We start from the raw sequence: 23,856 nt of genomic DNA on the forward strand, positions 1-23,856 counted from the left end.
GGGTGCCTCATACTCTATGGGTGCCTCCCGCGCCAGAACAATTGTGCTGTCTTTAATATTTCCCGTTTTATTTTGTTCATTATTGTTAAATTCAGTGTTGACGTTGTGTGACGGATCGCGCAGGGGGCATTTAGGGAAATACGGAACAAACCGCGTTCCGTATTGATTCAATACGGGACGCATCATTTAATGCTCAAATAAAGGACGAATCCGTATTTTACGGAACGGGTGGCAACCCTATTCCTTCATGCTTGAGTGTCCAAGTTGCTCCTCTACACCTGACAGGGGGGAGTTTCCCTGGTTGGACGTAGCGCGTGGAAGGAGCACTCTCCCCTTTTTGTAATCGGAGATCATCTTCTGTCAACCCCCCTGGGACAGTCATGGGATCCCTGAGGTCTCCTGCTGATGATCACACAACAGAGAGAGAGGGAGGAGGGCTAGATAGGCAGGCAGGTTCTCAATCGTTTCCTCAATGAAAAACACATGTGAGAGAGAGAGAGAGAGGGAGAGAGAGAGGGAGGGGAGTGAGTGCTGTAGGACTATAGTGCAGTGAGAGGTAGAGAAAGAGAGATAGAGACAAAGAAGGAAGAAGAAAAAGTGGGACCATTTATGTTCTCACTGTCAGAAGAAAGGAAGCAGCTAGGACATCCTTCTTGTTTGTAGACAGACAGAGTGGAGAATATACAACCAAGAGTGACAGCAAAGAGCTCTCCCACAAAAAGGAGTCCCTTAATTCCCCTTTGATAGAAGGAGAAGAAGTGGATCAGTGGAGCGTGGTGGAGTCAGTCAGCCCCAAATCCAAACACATAATCTGACCCCTGTCAGTCTACTGAGCGAGCCATGGCCAACTCCATTACGAGGAGAAGTTCCACCAAGCAGGGCTTGGAGGACCTCATCAGGTGAGTTGTAACACAATGAGCTGCCTCATGCTCTGAGTCTGAACCTAATAGCCACGTTGTACAAGTTAAAGTTCACTTTGTGTTTCCAATTTAATACTATTAAGAGCTAATTTGATTTGTAAGCGCTTTTCATCAAACAGAAAAGTTCCAAAGTACCTCAGTCACCACATCTTCACCAGGACATATGAAATGATTGAATAACCAATATTGAGAAGTTTGTATTGTTTGTCAAGAGAAACTATGTACAGTAAAAGAAAATGTTGCAGTTGATGCCAGTAAACAAAATTGATGTTTATGCAAAAGACGTATCATTAGGATATAGCTGGAAATGTTTGCTGCCATTGCTGCCAGTGCCATTGTGTGTGTTTCATATTCATGTTCTGAATTAGACTTGTTGAATCAGAACAAGAAAATGCTGAATACGCTGCGCAATTTCTAACTTCTAAATGAAGTCTGACACAGTTTCACGCAAGGTGTTTTCATTAGCACTTTGTTATAATAAATTGTATTGGACATAGCCTGTTGGATCATATACTAAATAATTATTCCTTAAATGTTTGGTCTTAATTGGCTTCTAAAAGTTATTCATATATTTTATTAACAAAGATATTAATTTATCATGTTAACAATTTCAACCTTCTGCAATAAGATGCTGTCTGTACAGTCAAATCAAAACGTATGGCAACAAAAAATATGTGACTGTTGTTCTGGAACTATAAGCATTTTTTTATTTGTTGTGAAGTTAAAGAAGTCCTCTGCAGTTTAGTGTCATATGGTACGTGCGTCAGGGGAGATTCTTTAGTGCTGCATTTCTGTATGACATCACTGAGAATGACATCGAGGTCTGGCTACTGGCTTCAATGGCATTTTTTTGTGTTGAAACTTCCCTAATGGTAATGACATCATCTCCTACCCCTGCTGTCGACGCACACACACACACACACACACAGAGTATGTCTCCATGACTTCCCGCGTTTTACTGTGTGCTGAAACAGTGGAAAGTGTGATGAAACGCCACACTTTGGGGCCCTGACCTGGGCAGCCCTCAGGATCGGCAAGCTCACATTTCAGCCAACCCAATATCTCATCCCAGCTGATCTCATCTCATACAAAGAAGTACTTTAGTATACATATGGAGTACACGATTCAGAATTATTATTGTCAGGTATGTCTGTACATGAGGATTGATTTCCGTTTCCTTCTGTTTGGCTGTTGCAATACACTGAACATTATTGATGTATTGGTAATGTCGCATGACAAGACCTATGCATGGGGTAGGGCCTTGCTTTCATTAAGAGGAGAAATGCAGTGGAGTACTGTAGATGGTTCTCATTATACCAGTATTCCGTACTGTATATACATTCTGAATTTGGTCAAACTGAATGCAGGCAGCATGACATCAGCAGGACAGCTGTTGGTTCCAAAGTGAACATGCCAAAAAGAAAGGAGGGTGGGAACAACAAATGCACATTTGTGCAGATGTGAAACAAAGACGTCTATATAACCATGTGCTTCTCTGCATGGAGACACATGGGAACAGTATACTCCAATGTGGATCTGGGACTTCAGGTGGTGTGAGGTCAATCATCTCTATAGGCTTTCTCTATGTCTATGATGTATGGATTTGGGCCAGTCTTCAGCTAGAGCGCTATAGAGCCAGAGCGACTGATCCGTCCAGCTGTTTGCGAGACGAGCAAAACACACGAGCAGACATTTTTAAAATTGCCAAAAAGACCAATGATAAACACATGACAACACAGTCAAGTGTTTTCAAGGATCGTGTTCAGCCGATCTGACCTCCTGTTGAGGACAGTCTAACTTTATACTGTAAGTAATATTGACTTTATTCAGCGTGAGGCCTTAATTCCCCCATCATTCCCCCCGTCATTGCTCTGCCTCTGAAAGAGGCCACGTTTTGTTGAAGTTTCTCTACTTACACAGACGGAGTAATCTCTTAAGGGATATGTCACCTCAGAAACTGCTCTTGGACCAGAATAATTGTTATTTTATTCTCCATCATGTTCTCATGCTTTGCTGCACTTTTATCTGAACATGATGATAAAACAGTGCATACTGAAACGGTCCAGTCACAGCATTGGTGATAAAACGGTGCATACTGAAACGGTCCAGTCACAGCGTTGGTGATTAAACAGTTCATACTGAAACGGTCCAGTCACAGCGTTGGTGATAAAACAGTGTATAGTGAAACGGTCCAGTCACAGCGTTGGTGATAAAACAGTGCATACTGAAACGGTCCAGTCACAGCGTTGGTGATAAAACAGTGTATACTGAAACGGTCCAGTCACAGCGTTGGTGATAAAACAGTGCATACTGAAACGGTCCAGTCACAGCGTTGGTGATAAAACGGTGTATAGTGAAACGGTCCAGTCACAGCGTTGGTGATAAAACAGTGCATACTGAAACGGTCCAGTCACAGCGTTGGTGATAAAACAGTTCATACTGAAACGGTCCAGTCACAGCGTTGGTGATAAAACAGTGTATAGTGAAACGGTCCAGTCACAGCGTTGGTGATAAAACAGTGTATAGTGAAACGGTCCAGTCACAGCTAGCGTTGGTGATAAAACAGTGTAGTATACTGAAACGGTCCAGTCACAGCGTTGGTGATAAAACAGTGTATACTGAAACGGTCCAGTCACAGCGTTGGTGATAAAACAGTGTATACTGAAACGGTCCAGTCACAGCTAGCGTTGGTGATAAAACAGTGTAGTATACTGAAACGGTCCAGTCACAGCGTTGGTGATAAAACAGTGCATACTGAAACGGTCCAGTCACAGCGTTGGTGATAAAACAGTGTATACTGAAACGGTCCAGTCACAGCTAGCGTTGGTGATAAAACAGTGTAGTATACTGAAACGGTCCAGTCACAGCGTTGGTGATAAAACAGTGCATACTGAAACGGTCCAGTCACAGCGTTGGTGATAAAACAGTGCATACTGAAACGGTCCAGTCACAGCGTTGGTGATAGAAACGTGTATAGTGGAACAGTCCAGTCACAGCGTTGGTGAGCAGATCAGTGTTCAAGCCTATACATGCTTGGAGGGCAAAGTGTCTGCCAGTGGCTATATGAGGATAGCAGTGAACTCGCCAGTTTACCAAGTCGCCACGGCGAAAATTCTTCATCATACTTATCATTGGTATGCACATACTCACCTTTTTATCATCTAACTTAATTTAGTTTAATTGCACAAAATAATTTGATAACTTTGGAAATTAACTACATCTGTGAGTTTGTCAAACTCACAGATGTAGTTAATTTCCAAAGTTATCAAGTTATCAGTGTACCTATAGACAAATCCACAGAGGGGTGCCCTGGGCGCGGCCATTACTGAGGTGTAATCCATGGAGCAGGTGCTCCGTAGGCCAGGTGTGGCTAATCAGTGCTGCTGTGCTTAATGGTACACCTCAGTAATGGCCGCACCCAGGCAACCCTCTGTGGATTTGTCTATATTATAGGTACACTGATGAAGACACCATCTTAGCATAACGATGAAGTCATTGATGAAGAATTTTCGGTTACATGCCGCCATTTCGACATACCCCTATTCCGACATACCGCCATTTTGACATACCCCCATTCCGACATACCGCCATATCGTTTCTACCAATTCAGGAATTGTTTACTAATGAATTACATTGTTTCGGTACTTTGGTGTTTAAACTTTTAGCATTCCTACTTTCTCTAGTGTAAACTCTACACAACTATCCTCTCTCAATTCAATGCAATTTAAAGATGAAGTAAAACTGAAATGCACTAAATCGTGGCGAGTTGGTAAACTGGCGAGTTCTCCGTCCGGATACCCTGTATGACCACCGTCACTTACATGCAGTAAGTTGCAGGAAAGGTTTCATTTGTATTGCAAACTAAACTTTCCTTACAAAGAAATACAAGATCTGAATTGAATTGTGAGTAGGATTCAAGAGGCCAAAGCAGGACGCTCCCCATTCCTCCCCAGGCCCTGCATGCCGCACCCCTCTCTCCAGAATCCCCTTTTCCTTTGCCCTTGTTGACATTTTCTCTAAACAGACTTTCAAATTCAATCCTAAAAAACAGAGTAATGAGAGCTGTGTAGTTTTCCTCTCTGGGGGTGGGTTGTTTTTACAGTTTTTTGTCTTTGAGTTTGTCTTGTTTAAAAAAGAAAAAAAAAAAAATCATGATTCTGTAATTCATTGTTGTAAATGATGATTTCTGCATTATCAATAAATAAATCTTTAAAAAAAAGCATTTTTTCAATTGTCCTTTTCCCCAAGGACAATCTTTTTGGGTTCAAAATCCCAATTTATTTCCAAACCATAGAAATGAATAGAATTTGGTCAGATTTCAGTTTTCCAAAACCATGGTATGCTTTAGAAAATGGTCAGCAGTAACGTAAACAATGGGCGCTAAACTAGCCAGACTCGTGTAGTATTTCTAAAGGGTGATGCATACATTGCTGCACGCGGTTTTCACTTGCCGAAAATAGCAGATCTACAAGCTCACAATGCAGTGCGACATCGGTGCACAACTAAGTCTAAATCAGGCATAAGCCTCAAATGGGCATTGGTGATATTTATTGGAAACCAGTGTTTTTGGCAGCAAATTCTGATAGTTTTACTGTGAGTCTAGTTTTAGTCGACTAAATCTACAGTTGATTTAGTCGAATAAAATGTATTTTGGCTGGCCTTGATGCCGTTTTAATGATTTTTTTTTCTTTTCTTTTCTGATGTGGAATATGTAAAAAAAAGAAGTAAAATTAATATGATCATGTAGCGTATGAGCGTATAGTCTGGAGGGTCCTGTCTCATTCTCTCTGTGCCCTTCCTTCACACAGGGTGACGGCCCAGCGTATAGTCTGGAGGGTCCTGTCTCATTCTCTCTGTGCCCTTCCTTCACACAGGGTGACGGCCCAGCGTATAGTCTGGAGGGTCCTGTCTCATTCTCTCTGTGCCCTTCCTTCACACAGGGTGACGGCCCAGCGTATAGTCTGGAGGGTCCTGTCTCATTCTCTCTGTGCCCTTCCTTCACACAGGGTGACGGACCAGCGTATAGTCTGGAGGGTCCTGTCTCATTCTCTCTGTGCCCTTCCTTCACACAGGGTGACGGCCCAGCGTATAGTCTGGAGGGTCCTGTCTCATTCTCTCTGTGCCCTTCCTTCACACAGGGTGACGGCCCAGCGCAGTCTGGAGGATGCTGAGGAGCTGGCAAAGGAGCAAAGGAGACGAGCCAGGGAGAAACAGACAGGACAGGGGGGTCCTACGAGGGGTCCCATGACGCCCACAACCCTCACACAACATAATGGCCTCCTGTCGCAGGAAGCCACAACCCTCACACAACATAATGGCCTCCTGTCGCAGGAAGCCACGACGCTCACACAACATAATGGCCTCCTGTCGCAGGAAGCCACGACCCTCACACAACATAATGGCCTCCTGTCGCAGGAAGCCACGACCCTCGCACAACATAATAGCATCCTGCCGCAGGAAGCCACGTAAGTTTAAGCAATAACTGTGCGTGCGTGTGCGCGTGCGACGCCGTGCGTGTGTGTGCGCGTGCACCAAACCCGCAATACATAAATAACCACATGTGAGAGAAATTTGGGCTACATACTTGGAATCAGAATCATAACTACTTCATTGCAAAACCAATGTTTCAGTATAATTAACCATACCCCTAATTATTTCCAGCATGAGGCTGCTAGGTTGACTGTTAAAAGCCTCGCAATGATGTCATTGTACACCAGTTGACTTGTTCCGTTCAAAATAAATGCAGGGAGACGTTCCCGATGTGACGTCACCGCTGATGATCAGAAATGTTTGATTCCGCCTGTCTACAGGCTACGCCCGCTACAGTATTAATTAATAAAATGTCTGTAAGACTTACTTAGGGTATGAAACTGGTGATTACAATACAGAACAGATATTGAGATTATCATCAGATTGAAGTTTGGTTTGGTTTGGTTTTGCTTGGCAATCTCCTGGTGCGTCCCATTGACAAATGTCCCTGCTGGTCCACACACAGTCATGACGGTACTAATTGGACTAAACCCCATATGGTTGACCGGAGTCCCTCAAGGCTCTATACTGGTGAATTTTCAGTTTTCTGTTATTGTCCATCTGCTATTTTCTGTGCTGGGGTTTAAGTGGTTAAATTCATGCAAAGACAATCTTATCGGACCCCTCCCACATTCTGCATTCTGAATATCAGCTCCTTCCATCTGGCAGGATGCTTCTTAGGGGTTCCTGGAATAACATATTTTCAGATGGGGGTCGGAGGCCAAATACATCTTTGGGATCCTTGACATGAAAGATTGAGCACCACTGATATAGAAACCTAGGTTTTTTTTCGACGTCAGGCCTAAATGGGTTAATGTGTAATTGTTTTGTCTGTGTTCATGTGAAACATGATGCCCTCGGTGTAATGTCATTGTAGAGCAGCGTTGTACACATTTTACCCACAGGGTAAACCTTATATTTCTCTTATTTATAACACTAATAAGTGGCCTTAAAATAATGACAATTACATTTAGTCAAATTTTCATTTCCAATGGTGATGGAACTACTTACTGTATGCTACATTGTTGGTTCATAAGGGTACATTTCTTTGACATACTACCTGTGCTGTGACGAATCGATAACAACGCAACATAAACCTCTTAACCCATTTAAACCTGAGGACGATTCTACAAATGTCTTCTAAATCCTGACAGTTTTCTGAAAAAACAATGTTTCTATGACAGTCATTCTCAAACATTGTCATGCCAAGAACCCCCAGAATTATCTGTATTTGGCTGCGGACCATATCTGAAATGAAGAAGCAAAGATTTTAGTTAAAAACGTTTGCTCTGAAAGAATATACTGTATATATTCAAAGATTTGTGCCACATTCTCACGATTTTTCAAAAATAGCAGACAGAGTGCCCCGTTACGAGCTTGTAGATCTGCTATTTTTCAACAGCTAAAGTATAATATACTTTAGCTGTTGAAAAATAGCAGATCTACATATCTACATACAGATCTACATACATTATGTAATATTATTACATAATGCTTAAAACACCAAAAGGCGTTCCCGTCCAAAATGGGTTTGGGCTCAAGACAGCAGGCAAAAAGGCAAATAGACATGACACTACATTACAGGGCATAAAGTCGCACAGTATAATATGAGAACATTACAGCAGACAAAGTGCACTGCTTAATATTATATGGACGTTTTTATAGGACTTTATTGGTTGTAAGTTACCTGCAAAACAAATTAGAGCTTGTGTTATTCCAAATGCTGACTGTAAGGAAAGTGAATGTGTGACTAATTGGCATGGTTGCTCCAATTACACACTTCAGAAGCCAAGAAGCCAAAGTAAAAAAAAGTGCCCCGTGCCCTCTGTTTCCTCCAGGTGTGACACAGAGTTGAAGGCCAGCCAGCAGCCGGCTGCCGTGGAGGAAGACGAGGGCTTCAGCGACTGGACACGTAATAACCAGCGCCCCCTGGATGAGCAGGAGGACTGGAGGACTCAAAAGGCCATGCCCCAGGCACCCAAACTAGATTCCAGGCCGTCGGAGGAGGAGGAGGAGGAGAAGGAAGCTGTGGGAGAAGGAAGCGACCTCTCCTGTGAAGCTTCAAGAACACACCAGGACGAAAAGGTCATCCATCCAACAATAAATCCTCAGTGTTAAAACTGCAGTCTAGTATTAGAAGTTTAATTGGAACCAGCTGGTCTCCTGAATGAGAGACCACATTTCTACCACTAAGCTAATACAGAACGACACCAGTAGGTGTCCTACTCGACTCAAGGATCTAAATCTGTCAATGGAACAGTAGGGAGACCACCTACAACCTCTGCAGATGTGCTAGTTATAAATCTACTTTACTATGCATGTTTTGTTTAAATAACAATGTATCAATTCAAACAAGTTTTGCATTCCAGCTTTAATTTCCATCACGTTTACAATCTAGACTCTACTAAATGATATGTTAACGGAAGATTTTACTCCGGTCAGAATTGAGCTCACGCCATTCTTTACTGTCTATGCTTGTCAATAAATGGCTTCGTTGTGGGTCACGATGTGCCTTTTCAAACACGGATAGTTATGTTTGGGAGATTTACATCAAGCATTAAGATTAAATGTTTTTTCAAAATAATCTATGTTCCACATCCATGGTTCTCAATGTGGAGTCCGGGGACTCCCTTGAGGGGTTCCAGGCCATCCTCGTATAGCTTAAAAATCACTTCAACCCTTTACATCGACTGTTTGAAAATAGACCGTCTACAAGCTCACAACGCATCGCAATGCGACACATTGTGAGCTTTAACAACTCAAATATATATCGGGGGCTCTGGCACTAAATGTTTTCTAATGGGGGGGCTTCCATTGCAAAATACATTTTTGGGTTGTTGACTTGAAAAAGTTTGAAAACCCACTACTTTAATATTTTGGCTTCTTCTTCCAGATATGCGTCAATAAAAAGGAAGTGAAGATGTCGTACAGCTCCACAGTATTCATGCCACAGGATGCCAGGCCCTGGCATACCAATGGCCACACAGCAGACAGAACCTCCTACCAGAACCTTCTAACAATAAAACCATGGTAAGAACACATGCAGCTTAACCACATGAACCCTATAGCATCCATATTCTGGGGCATTTCACAATATCCAAACATTTTGAGAATTAGGCAAACAGTCAACAAACATGAACGTGTCATCAAAATATGTATTGTGGGCTTGTAGAAGGCCTATTTTTGGTGTTCCAAACTCCAATTAGAAAAAGAATCACCTGCAGAGAATTTCTTGACAGAAAGTAGCTCATAACGGTGTCTACGGTGGATTTTTATGAAACAAAAGCTCGGCAGATTGAAAGAGGATAATTCAAGTTTGGCATAGAGCTGCAATGTTGGTGAGTTTAACCTTGTTTAATACAAGCAGATCGCTAACGCAAATTGGATGAGTGGGGAGTCAATGGAGGGTATTGCAACTCTAGATTCATCCCATTATTTTAAAAAATCTAGAGTTGCAATTTGCAGACTATAGGCCTATTCATAGTCTGGATTTTCGGTGGTGAGCTGACCACCGCTCCGGTGGTGAGCTGACCACCGGAGCTGAAATAACGTTGAGCGGTGGTGAGTAAAAACAGAGAGAAGGGCTGGAGCGGTGGCGGTGGTTTGCTTTTCACCACGGCTCGTGACGTCATGTTGTAGTTCGGTGGTCACCTAACCACCGAAAATCCAGACCATGTATGAGCCTTAAGAATAGGCCTTAAATCTTGCACATTTCTGAAAACTTTTGATGTTTTCTTTTAAATGTGTTACTTTTTTGGGAAGGTTTTAAAGGTTTTTGTAGGAAAACAAAAAACACAATATTTACTTGCAACCCATAAAAACCGGTTTGCCACGGCTTGTGGAGCTATATGTTGGGGGAAAACCAGGAAAGGTCCTGGGTTGAAGCCTATTGGCAATTTCCAATTACAATATCTCCCCCTCGCTGCTTCAGTGGGCTGGCTGAACAAAAAGTGCAGGGCTATGGAGTGGAGGCAGAAGCTTTGACAGAAAGAGAGAGGAGACTGGACGAGGGCCGACGGTGTCACATGGCCAAACGGGAGCAGGCTCTGGAGGAGCTGGCTCTGGAGGAGCTGGGGTGCCGAGTGGAAAAGGAGGAGGTGGAGGAGGAGGAGCAGGGAACGGGAGACCTCAACCACAGACGGGAGGAGAGATGCAGTGTCAATAAGCTGGAGGAGGAGCACAATCCCATCCCAGAGGAGGTGGGCGACAGGTTTAATATAAAAACACTCCTGCTGCTGCTACTACTACGACTACCATCTATAATATATCTTCTATACCATAAACTCCTGTTACTTACTATAACGATTGCGTAATTTGTGTAAGTGGCAGACTGTTACTCCTTTCATAGCTCTGGTCCATAGCTCTAATGCATTGCATTTAGAGCTATGTTACTCTCAACTTCCACCGCTCGCATGAATGCAGACCAGCCTCTCCTCTTTAGCGTAAATAAAAAGAACGTTTTTTCTACTCACCAAAACAAAGGCGGGATGTGTCATTAGAAAGCCTACTTTCCTTAGTGGACGCACTCTGAGCCCCCCACCACACGTATAAACTGTAACTTTTTGGCCAGAAAGGGATTTTTTTTTCACCAGAGGAAAAATATTCTCTATGAGGCAATTCTCTGGGCAATATCGGTAGAAGGCGCAGTGGAGTAACTAAAAGTATAATCTTTTCGGTAGAAACAAAATAACCCTTTTGGCCAAACATTACATGTGGTGGGGGGCTAAGAGTGCGTCCACTAAGGTAAGAGGCTTTCTAATGACACGACCTGCCTTTGTTTTGGTGAGTAGCAAAAACGCTCTTTTTATTTACGCTAAAGAGGAGAGGCTGGTCTGCATTCATGCGAGCAGCGGACTGCGGAAGTTGAGAGTAACATAGCTCTAAATGAAACGCATTAGAGCTATGGACCAGAGCTACTCCTTTCATGACAAATTGTTATATACCGCTATAACTGTAGCCAGTTGGATATTTGATTCCATTTGTACACACTCGGAGGTAAATGAACGCTGGCGTGTTTTAGAGCCAGTTGTATCCATGTAGTGTCTGGGGTACTGCTGTAGTTTTGAACACTGAATCTATTAGTGTTCCACTCTACCCATAGGAGGACAGAGAGAGGGTGAACCCGGAGCTGAGGGGGACGCAGGGGGTGAATCAGGAGAAACGCTCAGCAACACTCTGCACTACTAGCAATGAAGAGGAGCAATCGATAAACCCTTTTAGTCCCATGAGTCCAACATTTAAGGTAATCTTAGTTAATAAGTAATAATAAATAAAATAAATCCAAGGATCTTTTATACATAATGTACCTAAGAGTTCTTTACAATATGCAAGGGACATACACATAATGCTAAGACGTGTGTGTGTGTGTGTGTGTGTGTGTGTGTGTGTGTGTGTGTGTGTGTGTGTGTGTGTGTGTGTGTGTGTGTGTGTGTGTGTGTGTGTGTGTGTGTGTGTGTGTGTGTGTGTGTGTGTGTGTGTGTGTGTGTGTGTGTGTGTGTGTGTGTGTGTGTGTGTGTGTGTCACCGTTAACCTGGTCGATGCCAAATTTTGCACACACACTCCCTGGATGCCAACGATGAACCTCTGCCCCAAAAGAAATTATATTACTCCTCCAGATTTTTCCATCCTAACATTGGCTTTCGAAGTTTGCAGGATTGGCCCGTTTTGAACAAAAAGCCTCAAATCATGAACGCAGCGTGCAATTTATATATCCCACCCTTTTCACATTGGCCTATTATAGCACCACAAACAGGTGAATTTTTGCAAAACACATTTTTGGAACCAAATGCCTCAAATCATCCAATTGCCATCAAAGGCATAAGAACAAATGGCACCCTTTTCACATTGGCCTATTATAACACCACAACCTGACCTGGCCTGGTGGAGACCTGTGGGGAACTTTTTCTAGTTATATTATGAGATATCTTGTGTTCAAAGTAAAAAGAAAATTGTGGCAGAGGAAAAGTCATGGGATCCTCTGAGAAACATGAATGTGTCAGCAAGCAAGCTTCACAGCAATCTGCCTGTTATATTTTGAGATGTATATGTGTGGAAGTGGAACATTTGGCCTATAGGTGGCGCTAGATGAGAGGCCGTGGGGTCAACTCAATACTATTGGTATAGGATTCATCCTGCCGGCGTGGAGCATGACAATCCATTACAGCACATCTCACTCATCTTTCTAAACTATAAATGTAATAAAACAATTACAATTTAGGAATAATAGCAGACGCTCAGAATCCAGAGTGATCGATGAGTGATATTTAATGTAAGCAAGGTAATGCATCAAATGCACAGAGACTGTGTAGAATCTCAAAACCTATGTAAACTATACAAAATCTAGGATGCCGGCCCGGTCAACAAACCAACAGAAGTATACAAATACAAAGAGCATATCTCCGCCAAAACTATGCAAATGTTATTTCAACCTGACCTTTGACCATTTTGACTCAAAGGTGAATCAGGTCTTTGGCCAGTATACATTACCACAAAGTAGCATGAAAGTCCACCCATCCAGGGTTGTGACCTTTACATTGATTGCCAGCCTCTACTCCTGTTCATTCTCACCATTAAGTTGAATGAAAATCTGACCAACTGCATTTGAGTATAATTTTGCCTAAAGCTAAACAATCAAAAATGGTATGTTGGTGGAGGTAAATTACAACAATGTAGTTCTGTCAGTCATGTTCAGATGTCTTGTCTCTTTCATGCTCCACATGCCACCCCGCTAGAAACTTCTCATTCAGTTCTATCCAGTAAGTTGCACGCATGTGTCATCAGTTATGCTCCTGTGCTGCGCTTTATACTGTGTTATATACTGTATGAGTGTTATGTGAGTTATGAGCTGGCAACTTACTTTGAGTTGCCAAACTGTCTGCAGGAGTCGTCCATTGCAAACAATGTGGTGTTATGTGGATATAGTGGTGTTTTGTTATACAGCCAACAAACGCTCTAATCCAGACAAGCCAGCTTTTGCTGTGCATGATGCCATTGTGCCAATAGTGTCTGCCTTGCTTAAGTGAGAAGGCCAAACCATTTTCGGCTCTACACGCCAGGTATTGCCTGTGCTACATTGGTACTGTGCTAATCCAGGTTATAACCTGTGTCGCATGTATTTTCTTCTTCTCTCTTTGCGATTTTAATGAAGCAGAAATGTCTGAGAATAATCTGTTACAAAAGACATTCTTTAGTTCATGTATTTAATGTTCTGCCTTCCTGTGTTATGCAGAATGAGATGGAGGCCAGAGTCACAGCTGAGAGCACATGCACGGTGAGTGTACAGTCTGTTAATTTAATTTATACTAATGGAAGGGTCCTTTTAGTTCTAGTAATAGTCTCTGAGTTACAAATGGATAAATGAACACAGAGAAACCTGAGAGACCTGCAGCCCTGTATAGAGACTGAGAGTATGCACATGCATGATTTTCCCATCAGGACACGCCCCCCTCATCTAGACCTAGTGGCAAAACGTTGAGCAGCATGGAGTGTTGGCGTTTGGAAGCGCTCGTTGGAAATCACTCAACCGTCCTGTGTACCACCTGTTTCTAAATGTCACATAATGCAGGAGTCAGCGAAATGTTGTGTTATTGAAAACGAGCACTTCCAAACTCTGACACTTAAAAATGATCAAATGCAGGGCATTTCTTGACAGAAAGTAGCTCATAACGTTTCTATGGTGGATTTTTATTAGTGATGCACAGAATCTTCGGCCGCAGAAAATGGCTAAAAACGCATTTTCTGCCTATTCGGTTTCAATATATCACCGAATAGTGTATGCAATTAATGCATTCAAAAGAGCGGAATAAATGTTTTCTGGACCCATAATAGTGATTATTATTTAAGTTAAGTTTTGCCATAACCATTTATTTTGCCATAAATCAGGTAGCTTTAAGGTACGGCCATGACAGCAATGGTAGGAAAAAACATATATAATATTAATAATATTGGGATATGCGGTATTCGGTTTTCGGCCAACTGTTTCCTATATTCGGTATTCGGTTTCGGCCAATAATTTCCCTTTCGGTGCATCCCTAATTTTTATGAAACAAAAACTTTGCAGATAGAGGATAATTCAATATTTTCATACAGCTGCAATGTTGGTGAGTTTAACATTGTTAATGCAATCAGACAGGACTTTTCTGTTTGGATGAATGGGCTGTCAAGGCCAGAAAGTAGTGTTTTGCCACTCAGTGGGCGTTCCCGGCTCCCGCATAACTTCCAGGTACGAGGATGTCACGTGCATACCCTCTATTCTGTACAGTCAGTGAAATATTCATTGAGGTATGCTCTATAAATTCTGCAACAACATACTGTTGTCTGATTTCATATTCCTAAATTCAATTCACATTTCAACCTTTTAATCAGTGAGAGCTCCTGCCTCCTGGAACTATAGATACAGTAAATATATTTTTTTTTGGTCCCTGGGGCATTAAACTTTAAAATCCGCAGGCACAAACTAGCAGGTGACACAATTACCACTAGGTGGAGTTGTTTTACAGTTTTGAATAATGCATAGTGTTTCAAGGTTAGCGCTTTACTGTTTTGTGTCATTAACCACCACCAAAACTATACTTCTTGAGCAATGTCCCCCAGGGATCTGTACTTGGCCCGTCCATTTTTCCCTCTACACCAAATATCTTTTTACCAAAGGTTCACCTATTATGCCATATGCCAGAATGTAGGTGTTCATGTCATTAATCGAATGGCTCCCTACTCTAGACCAGTGATTCTCAATAAAAAAAGGACCCCAGTTTTAATTGTATATCCAATCTTGGTTCATATTTAGATCACTGAGAGAACAGAGTGTCTGAGTCGCTCTCTGAAGAACGGGTGAGGCCAATGTTTTATTTTTTACTTTGATGTCCATTGTCCTTGTCCACTGATAATATTTGCTCTTGTGCAGTGGCAAAGCAATTTACTTGAATAACTTCTTGTTACTAATGTCTAGATAATGAATGAGTGAACAGTGAGACTTCTGCAGTGGCTTAATGTTTCATTTAAGTTAAACCTTGAACCTTATTATATTCATTTATTTAATGTATTTCATTATCTGCTCAAACCCCAAAATAGATAAGAGTATAACTTGGGGCTTTTATTTTATTTTTTAATAATAGTTGTACATTTATAAACTGTGTACATTGGTGACTATAACTATAATCTAGCTGATCTTGAGGCCTACAAAAACGGGGGGAAAAAAACATTTTTTTTTCTTATCAACTATAGTCAACTAGTACCAAGAAGGTACAGGTAGGCTAGTCGATTTACTAGTCGACTAGTTGAATAGTCGACTAGTTGCTTAAAGCCCTACTCTATAACTAGTCATATTCCTTGACCAACAACAATTGTATCCCGTTCTTTGTAAAGCACCGACGGTGTGAAGAAGACACCACCTCCTTTGACTGTTGCCAAGATTGACAACAGGCTGGAGCAGTACACGCATGCTGTCAAGGTAAGTACTGTACCACAACCTCTGGAGACAAATGCAAGATGAGGTTTAATAACCGCGTGGATCCCATGTGGATGTCGGACTGCATGTGGCCAGTCGGTCATCTATCATGGCTCTGCAAGGTTTCAGCCTCATCTGACCGCCAATATGAAATTCAAGTTCAATATCGTCACCTTCTTAAACTAATGGCCCAAGTCATTGTTTGAGGGAAATATTGTTTTGGGCCTAAAGGCTCATTCATAGTCTGGATTTTCGGTGGTGAGGTGACCACTGGAGCTGAAATAACGTTGAGCGGTGGTGAGTAAAAACAGAGAGAAGGGCTGGGGCGGTGGTTTGCTCTTCACCGCGGCTCGTGACGTCATGTTGTAGTTCGGTGGTCACCTCACCAGCGAAAATACAGACTATGAATGAGCCTTTAGTCGGCTCCTCATGACAGTGGCCACCTCTGGTAAAATCGCCCAAGTGGCTTATCTCAAGAGTGTGACTTAGGCAACATGGGCAATTTTCTTGGCCTAAGTTCCATGGTTTTGTGACTTAGGCAAATATATATATTTTTTTTATTAATATTAATACTTTAATAGTCATAAATTGGTATAAACTTTTTGGTGAAAGAAATATCATTATATATATATATATAGTTTTGTTTTGGATATTTTTTTTTATTGAAAAGACTATTGACTATTTAAAAAAGAAATATAAAACATATTGCTGGCCTACTACTGGCAGTGTGCACATGCACAATACACTTGGTGCTAATTGGTCCAATGGGCTGTGCGATTAGCTGATTGGTCCAACGGGCTGTGCGATTGGCCCTATGCAAGCGAAACAGTGTTCTGCACCGACTAGTTAATGATGTTAACCCTTTGCTAGTTATAGATGGGAACCCTTGCACTGACATGGCAAGGGTGACAATGGTCCTCAAATGCCCTCTGCATAATGCTATACTACAGTGCATTATTTGTACTGTATAAGCCAATAGATCTTGGTACTGTATAATATCAAATAAATTAATAATATATTTTATTACGGTATACCTTATCTTGTCTTTATCATAAAACATAATTCAGTTCAGTTCAGTTTTATTTTCGGAATGTTCATACATGGCACACATAATTTCCTTTTTTTTTCTCTACTCCTTTTGAGTGTCCTTTGCTTATGTCCTGTCCGATATCCGAAAATGGTCTAGGGGGAAGCCATAGGCTTGTCAGGCCCTACCCCTGGAATCCATTTGTATATTTAGGTGCACCTACGCAGACTGATGGGACATCTATCTGCCTACACAGTGCATACATTCATGTTGTCCTTAGATATATACATTCATCTACACATATTCATATATATAAACATACATATAAACTAGAACTGCACTCTGTCGAGTGCATACTTGCTTGTTGCACACTAGTAGGCCATTATGGCCTACTAGTGTGCAAGCAGAGCGCACAAGTACTTTCGACCGCTACAAATTGTCAAATCTCAGTTTCTCTGTTAAGGAACGTTTGAAATGTTGAATTAATAGGTTTAACTATTTGCTACCTACCTACTTTATGCAAGTAAAAAAATATTATTAAGTATGGTACAAGTTTCTATCTATAAAAGAAATACAGTTTCTCAAAGAAAAATAAATTATCGATATCCGATGAAAAAATGTATCGCGTATACAGTATAATTGATTAATTATTTATTGTAAATTGTAATTGTATATAGCAAAGAGCATACCGAGGTACATTGTTGGCGGATTACTATATAAGGGTTATTATTTAGGGGATATTATGAGTATGATTCATATGTCTCTGTTATGTTATCCTTATTGAATATATATGAGTTACTTATAATGTATATGGTATATTATCTATGGTATAATATGTTTTACTATAATATGGTATAATAGGTAATATGGTTTTACTATTGTATAGTATAATATGATACATGGTATGGTTTACCATTCTTATAGTACACAATATGCACCACGGTTCACCAATGATAATAACAATTGTAGTTAATAATAATAATAATTTACTATACTTGTATAGTACATAATGTGTTATGGTTTACTAATAATGGTCTACTAATAATGTATGATGAGGTTTACTATACCTACTATATATTACATAATATTTATATAATGTATGGTTTACTATAATTATATGGTACAATACTTCATAGTTCCCCTTTTGTAATGCCATTAGTACTCTTCTTCATTTCTGTATCTATCAAAAATAGTTATGTTTTTTTTTTTAACTCTGGGTATAATATAATACCACATGATCACATCCTATCATATATTTATTATATATCATATTGTACTGTATTATACACTTTATATACACTTATACAATTTAAAATGTACTTGAACGTTTAACATTTATATCCTATCATATTATTATGATAGCCTGTCATCTTGTAATACTTTTCCTACCAATACTGTGTCTCTTTCTTGTACAGGTCTCTTCTGAGGATGTCACTGCGGCCAGGCAGCTGTTGACGGACCTCCCCGTTCCTGCGGAGCCTGTAGCCTCCAAAAAGCACCTGTTTGAGGCTGGTGACGCCTGGAACCAACACTCCATGAAAGTCCCTCTGGCATTAAAGGTTAGGTTAACAACATCTAGCTGTGCTTTCATTCAGCACAGTGACAGTATTATATAACCTGTATCAGAAAGCCCTTGTAGAAGTAGCCAGTGTTGTTTTTGGCAAGGATTTTAGTTTGTCATAGCCTTTTGAATAGTTATCATTTAGTTTTAGTCACATTTTAGTCACCTGGAATGTCTTAGTGATAGTCTAGTTTTAGTCGACTAAACCTCATAAGATTTTAGTCGACTAAATCTACGGTTGATTTAGTCACGGTGTGATTCTTTTGTTTTTTTTAGGCCACCACAATTCTTTTCCAATGGGAGTCACATGGTTTGACCAAACATTTGTGTTCGATTGCTGATTGCTGGTGGTGTTCTGCCCCCTCCCCCCCCATCAAACAAATGTTTGGTCAAACCATGTGACTCCTATTGGAAAAGCATTGTGGTGGCCTAAAACAACAACCAAACATTTGTTTGATCAGTGTTTGATACGTGTGAATGAGGCCTTAGTCAACATTTAATTTGACTACTAGCCAGATGTTTTGACACACTGATTTGTCTCAGGACGCAGAAGGTATCAATGTAGGTGTGGCTGAGCTCATCAACCAGTGGGTGAAAGGGGGCTCGGATGGCACCAGAAGCAGTTCTCCCTCCAAACCAGCTGTGAGTTATTGATATTATGGTATTTCTTTAAGTGAGGCGTTATTGATAACACCTCACATTCAGTGGCTTTAAAACAATGTTGTGCCCAGGCCGTGGCGTAACGGTCTGGGCACCGGACTGGTAATCCAGTCGCAGTGTGCCGCGGGTTCGACTCCCGAACCCGACACGGCCTTTACTGCATGTCATCCCCCATCTCTCTCCCGTTTCCTGTCAGCCTACTGTCTGTCCCTTAAAAAATCAATAAAAGGCGTAAGCCGCAAAAAAAATATCTTAAAAAAAAAAAAAAAAAAAAAAAAAAAAACAATGTTGTAACACTGTCTGTCATAAAGCAGTTGTAATGCTCCATTGTGTAACCCGTTACATGTTATTAACCATTACTTTCAAGATACAATTTCATATAATAAACATTAATTATTGTCAGTTGTTTACTTACTGCATACACTCTGAGGTTTCTTTTATTTTTTAAATTACATAGGCTAATACATAGCACTGAATCAGAAGCCCACTCCACTTACCTTCCGGGGCCTCGTTGTATGGCTAAAATTCTGAGCAGACAAAACAGTAGCATTCAACTCACCTGTTTGGATTTTATATTGCAATACATAATTTGTTAAGGATGTGTTTTTTCACTCCTCAAAGCCTTCTGACAGAAATACAAGGGGTTGGGCCATGCATCCAGCAAGCCCAACCCAGTAGTGCACTTTGAGTGGCACCACACAAAGCCACGGGTGAACATGTACTGTACATATGTCGGACTAAGACATTACTATTTCTAACCCTATACCCCTAACCCTATAACCGCAAGCACGACGCCACGCAGGTGGGTGAACATGAACATGTACTGTATGTCGGACATTACTATTACTAACCCTATACCCCAAACCTAACCTTTCAAATAAATAAACTCCCAAAGTGATGTGTTGTTTCACCCAGAAATGTGGCACGATACAGAAGTTGGGTAATATCAAAATGCCTTGACACATCTTGCCCAAGAGAATTCCAGCTCTCACAGAAATGTAATTTAGGCACTATTACAATTTATTGAGTTGACACAGGCACGCATTGCAGGTAAATGTGCACGTTTCATCACAAAGCCTTCATCAGCATTGGTAACACCTGGCAGAAGGTTTTTTGCTTTAAACATTTTTTTAGTTGGATTTGAGCTCACATTCTCTTTAAAATACACAGCCTGACACTGTCAATGATGCTGAGATATACAAATGTCTGCCCTCTTGTGGGGGAATTGTCAAACTTCAGTCTTTCATTGGTTGACATTTTTGTACTGTGGCTCATTGACATTTTAAAAGCTTTGGTTATTGGCAGTTTTATTCATTTCATTTTCTATAGTTCTTATCCAAATTCTAATAATTTAGTAAATATTGTTACATTAGAGTATAGAATGCACTATACATTTTATGGATTGATGAATACTGTACTTGTTAACAGTATCTTCATCTCAGGGGGAATAAAAAGCATAACCAGGTGCTCACAGGAGATATAAAAAGGTAACGATCAGAGTGAAATGGAGGAAAAGCCTTTATTTAATAATAGGCAATATTACCAACATGTTTCGACCTCGGAAGGTGTTCATCAGGCCAAGAAAAAAAGGATATTCATCTGATTGACAGATTAAATAGTACTCAATAAGCTTTGTTGTCAGACCTTTTCAGGTATCAGGTTTGGAGCTCCATCCCTACTGACAAACCATTCAACGCATGTCGTAGTATAATGTAGTCTGATTTCACTAATAATGATTGCTAATTGTGTTGTCATGGTTGCAGGAAATAAAACCAGGTGATGTGCTGTGCAAGAAAAATCTATGGGAGAACCTTGGTGATGCAGTCTGCTCTGGAAGAGCAGGGAAGGTATGCAATATGCATTAACTAATTAATAACAAGTAATGGTAAAATAAACTAGGATATTTAACAATTCACTTGATGAAATTTGATATAGAAAGTAACCGTCTTATTTGGAACTGCCATAGAATACAAATATATATATGTTTAAGTTTAAAGAATACTGTATGATCTCCATTCTCCTCACAAGTGTGTCTTATCTTGACCTCTTGTCTTGAGGTATGGATTCTGTGTTTATTTTACATACTGTAGATTTTTGTGCCACTTGAAATAATCCCTGTTTGAACGTGCAGCAGGTATAGACGTTGCAGCTTGACACATGAATAGTGAAATATATTTAGCTTCATGTAATGCTGTTGTTGGGCAGGACAAGTAGTAATGTCTCTACTGGTTGACAAGGAGTAGTGCCTCAAACTGCTAACACAACATTATCTTCCCATGCCTTATTTTGCTCTCCAAAGCAGGAGAAGCAAGTTTCTCACTGCACCCATTAAAACCTGAGGCCAATTCTACAAATGCCTTCTAAATCAGTAGTTCTCAACACTTTATATGTAAAAAAAAAATGCATATGTACATGCTCACAGCGTCGCACAAAGTGACATGCTGTGAGCTTGTATAGTAGGCCTATCTGCTCATTTTGAATAGCCAACACAAAAATCTAAAATTGCTTTCCCGGTTTTCAATTGAACTCATCAAACTCAAGGAATAGTGGCATATTGCCTGAAATTAATAATAATAACATAAATATAATTAATTGTTAAACAATTGAAGAAAAGTGTGCCGGTTAAAGGTTAAAATGAGCTTGTTAGCAATTCCACAATCTATTTACATTCTATATAAGACTAGTCAGTCTTTAGAGTATACTCTAAGGTTTCAACCTGTTAACAAGCCACCGTTTTCAATTGTCTGAAAATAATCTAAGTATTAATATTAACCAGATTGGAACACAGGTTTGTTTTTCCATTTCCTGAAAAGTAACAGTTTTTTGGGACAGACAAGGTTTCTGCCCGACAGTGATAATATGAACTTGAAAAATTGCCTGCCAGCGGATTAGTGTTGTGTGATATTAGTCTGGCTTATTAGCCAGGGTAATTATGTACGGGAACCCCTATTGGTGTTTTAAGCATTATGTTATACTTTAGCTACGGAAAAATAGCAGATCTATGAGCTTGTAGATCTGCTATTTTTGAAAAGCCGTAAAAATGTGGTGCAAATCTTTTAATATAGATTCTTTCAGAGTGAACGTTTTAACTCATATCTTTGCTTCTGGGAGGGGTCCCTGGAACAACATATTTTCAGATGGGGGTCGGCGGCCAATTACATATAATTTTGGGGGTCCTTGACATGAAAATGTTTGAACGACTGACATAGAAACATGAGGTTTTTCAGAAAACTGTCAAAGACATTTGTAGAATTGTCCTCAGGTCGTTGTGATTTGATTCATTGTGTGACAGAGAGATACATGCTGGACGGCCTAATTAAAAACAAATTGGCATCACTTCACTGCCTCCCTCCAAGTTTCATAAAGGTCCACCTTGATTCTGTCTTTGTCCGTTATTGTGATTCTACGATTGATTTTGATACTGCAGCCAGGGTAATGTACATTAAGGTCAGATGCATGCAAACTCAAAAGACTTTTAGCGAATGTTGTCTGTAATTTGGGGAACGTACTTCTGGTACTATACTGTACATATGGTTAATTGTTAAAATAATATATAACATTCCTATTTTTAGGGGAGCTCCTCTGGAAAACAATACAAATTTCTGGTGACCGGCCATGGAAAATATGAAAAGGTTGCTGCTGATAATGCCTACAATGAATGCGGTCAATATAATCAGCCTGGTAAGAAACCTCTCAAACATAGTGTTAGTCGGTATGAAATGTCCCGTTTACTACCTGCTTGCTATTGGTAAGTCTGAATTATGGTTTACTTATATTCATACATTTATTACTTAAAATATTACATTTTCCATGACTTAATTGGGTAGATAAAGCTACAATACCGTTTCCCATGCTAGCAAAGTTTTTGGGGTGCAAATGGCCAATTGATTTAAGGTGCATATACTGTATACCACAGTGCGTACTCTGATCGATTCCCAGGCAGGGCGTACCTTTGCTGCATGTGACTCGCGAAATATCTGTCCCTGTTTCCCGTCTTTCTATCCTGCAAACAAATTACCACAGAGACGTGCACGCACGCACGCACACTCACAAAGAGACATGGCTCCACATATATTAATTCAATCAGGGATGGCATGCAAGAAAAATGTTAACGTTATTTTATGTACGTTTATACATTATAGTAGGCCTATAATTTGGTGGTTCAGCCAGTGAGTGTGATGCCTGGGGTTTGAAGCTGTCCCCTATCTTGTCTCACTCGTCTCTCTCTTTGCACTTCCAGTGTCTTATCTACACTGACATTGTGTAATAAAGCATAGCATTAAAAAAATAAAAAGTCAGACATTGAGTGAATTCAAATATTTTGCTGACTATAACCTCTCTTAGTGTTGCTTAATGCTGGGGGTTCCTGGTGGCTCAGATAGTGTGTGAGGCTGACTATAACCTCTCTTATTGTTGCTAAATGCTGGGGCTCAGATAGTGTGTGAGGACCTAATCCAACCACTGGTGTGTCTCGCAGGTCTCTCCACTCTCTTTGCCCTTGGTTTCCTCTCCGCTACACTGACATATCTGAATTAATAGCATAAAATGTACTTGAACGCAGCAAATATGGTTGCCACTTTCTATAATAGAAATAAGGGACAGCCACCTCAGGGGCCAAGATTTACAGGGAAGGTAGGGAGTGTTGACATCCATCCATAGGTTAAATATAAATACAACCAGATGGGAAATCTAATCGATCAGAACACAATGTTCC

At 40.6% G+C, this 23,856-nt stretch overlaps 1 protein-coding gene across 2 annotated transcripts in view; it reads left to right on the forward strand.

Moving 5' to 3' along the window:
• The first annotated feature begins 525 nt into the window (after nucleotides 1-525).
• Nucleotides 526-23,856, forward strand: part of LOC310854935 (uncharacterized protein) — a 33,233-nt gene continuing 9,902 nt past the window's right edge. The window contains exons 1-14 of one of the 2 annotated variants that reach the window (XM_083759700.1): nucleotides 526-899; nucleotides 6,059-6,259; nucleotides 8,288-8,534; nucleotides 9,343-9,479; nucleotides 10,381-10,648; nucleotides 11,551-11,691; nucleotides 13,181-13,204; nucleotides 13,678-13,719; nucleotides 15,235-15,278; nucleotides 15,813-15,897; nucleotides 18,337-18,480; nucleotides 19,026-19,124; nucleotides 20,906-20,989; nucleotides 22,715-22,823. In XM_083759700.1, coding sequence (XP_083615826.1) covers nucleotides 841-899; nucleotides 6,059-6,259; nucleotides 8,288-8,534; nucleotides 9,343-9,479; nucleotides 10,381-10,648; nucleotides 11,551-11,691; nucleotides 13,181-13,204; nucleotides 13,678-13,719; nucleotides 15,235-15,278; nucleotides 15,813-15,897; nucleotides 18,337-18,480; nucleotides 19,026-19,124; nucleotides 20,906-20,989; nucleotides 22,715-22,823 — 1,684 coding nt within the window. In that variant the 5' untranslated portion in view covers nucleotides 526-840. The remainder of the gene's footprint in view (nucleotides 900-6,058; nucleotides 6,260-8,287; nucleotides 8,535-9,342; nucleotides 9,480-10,380; nucleotides 10,649-11,550; nucleotides 11,692-13,180; nucleotides 13,205-13,677; nucleotides 13,720-15,234; nucleotides 15,279-15,812; nucleotides 15,898-18,336; nucleotides 18,481-19,025; nucleotides 19,125-20,905; nucleotides 20,990-22,714; nucleotides 22,824-23,856) is intronic. The other variant, XM_083759701.1, reaches the window with a different exon arrangement.

Source organism: Protomyctophum parallelum, assembly GCF_964188405.1.
Source record: "Protomyctophum parallelum genome assembly, chromosome: 2".
NCBI lineage: Eukaryota > Metazoa > Chordata > Actinopteri > Myctophiformes > Myctophidae > Protomyctophum > Protomyctophum parallelum.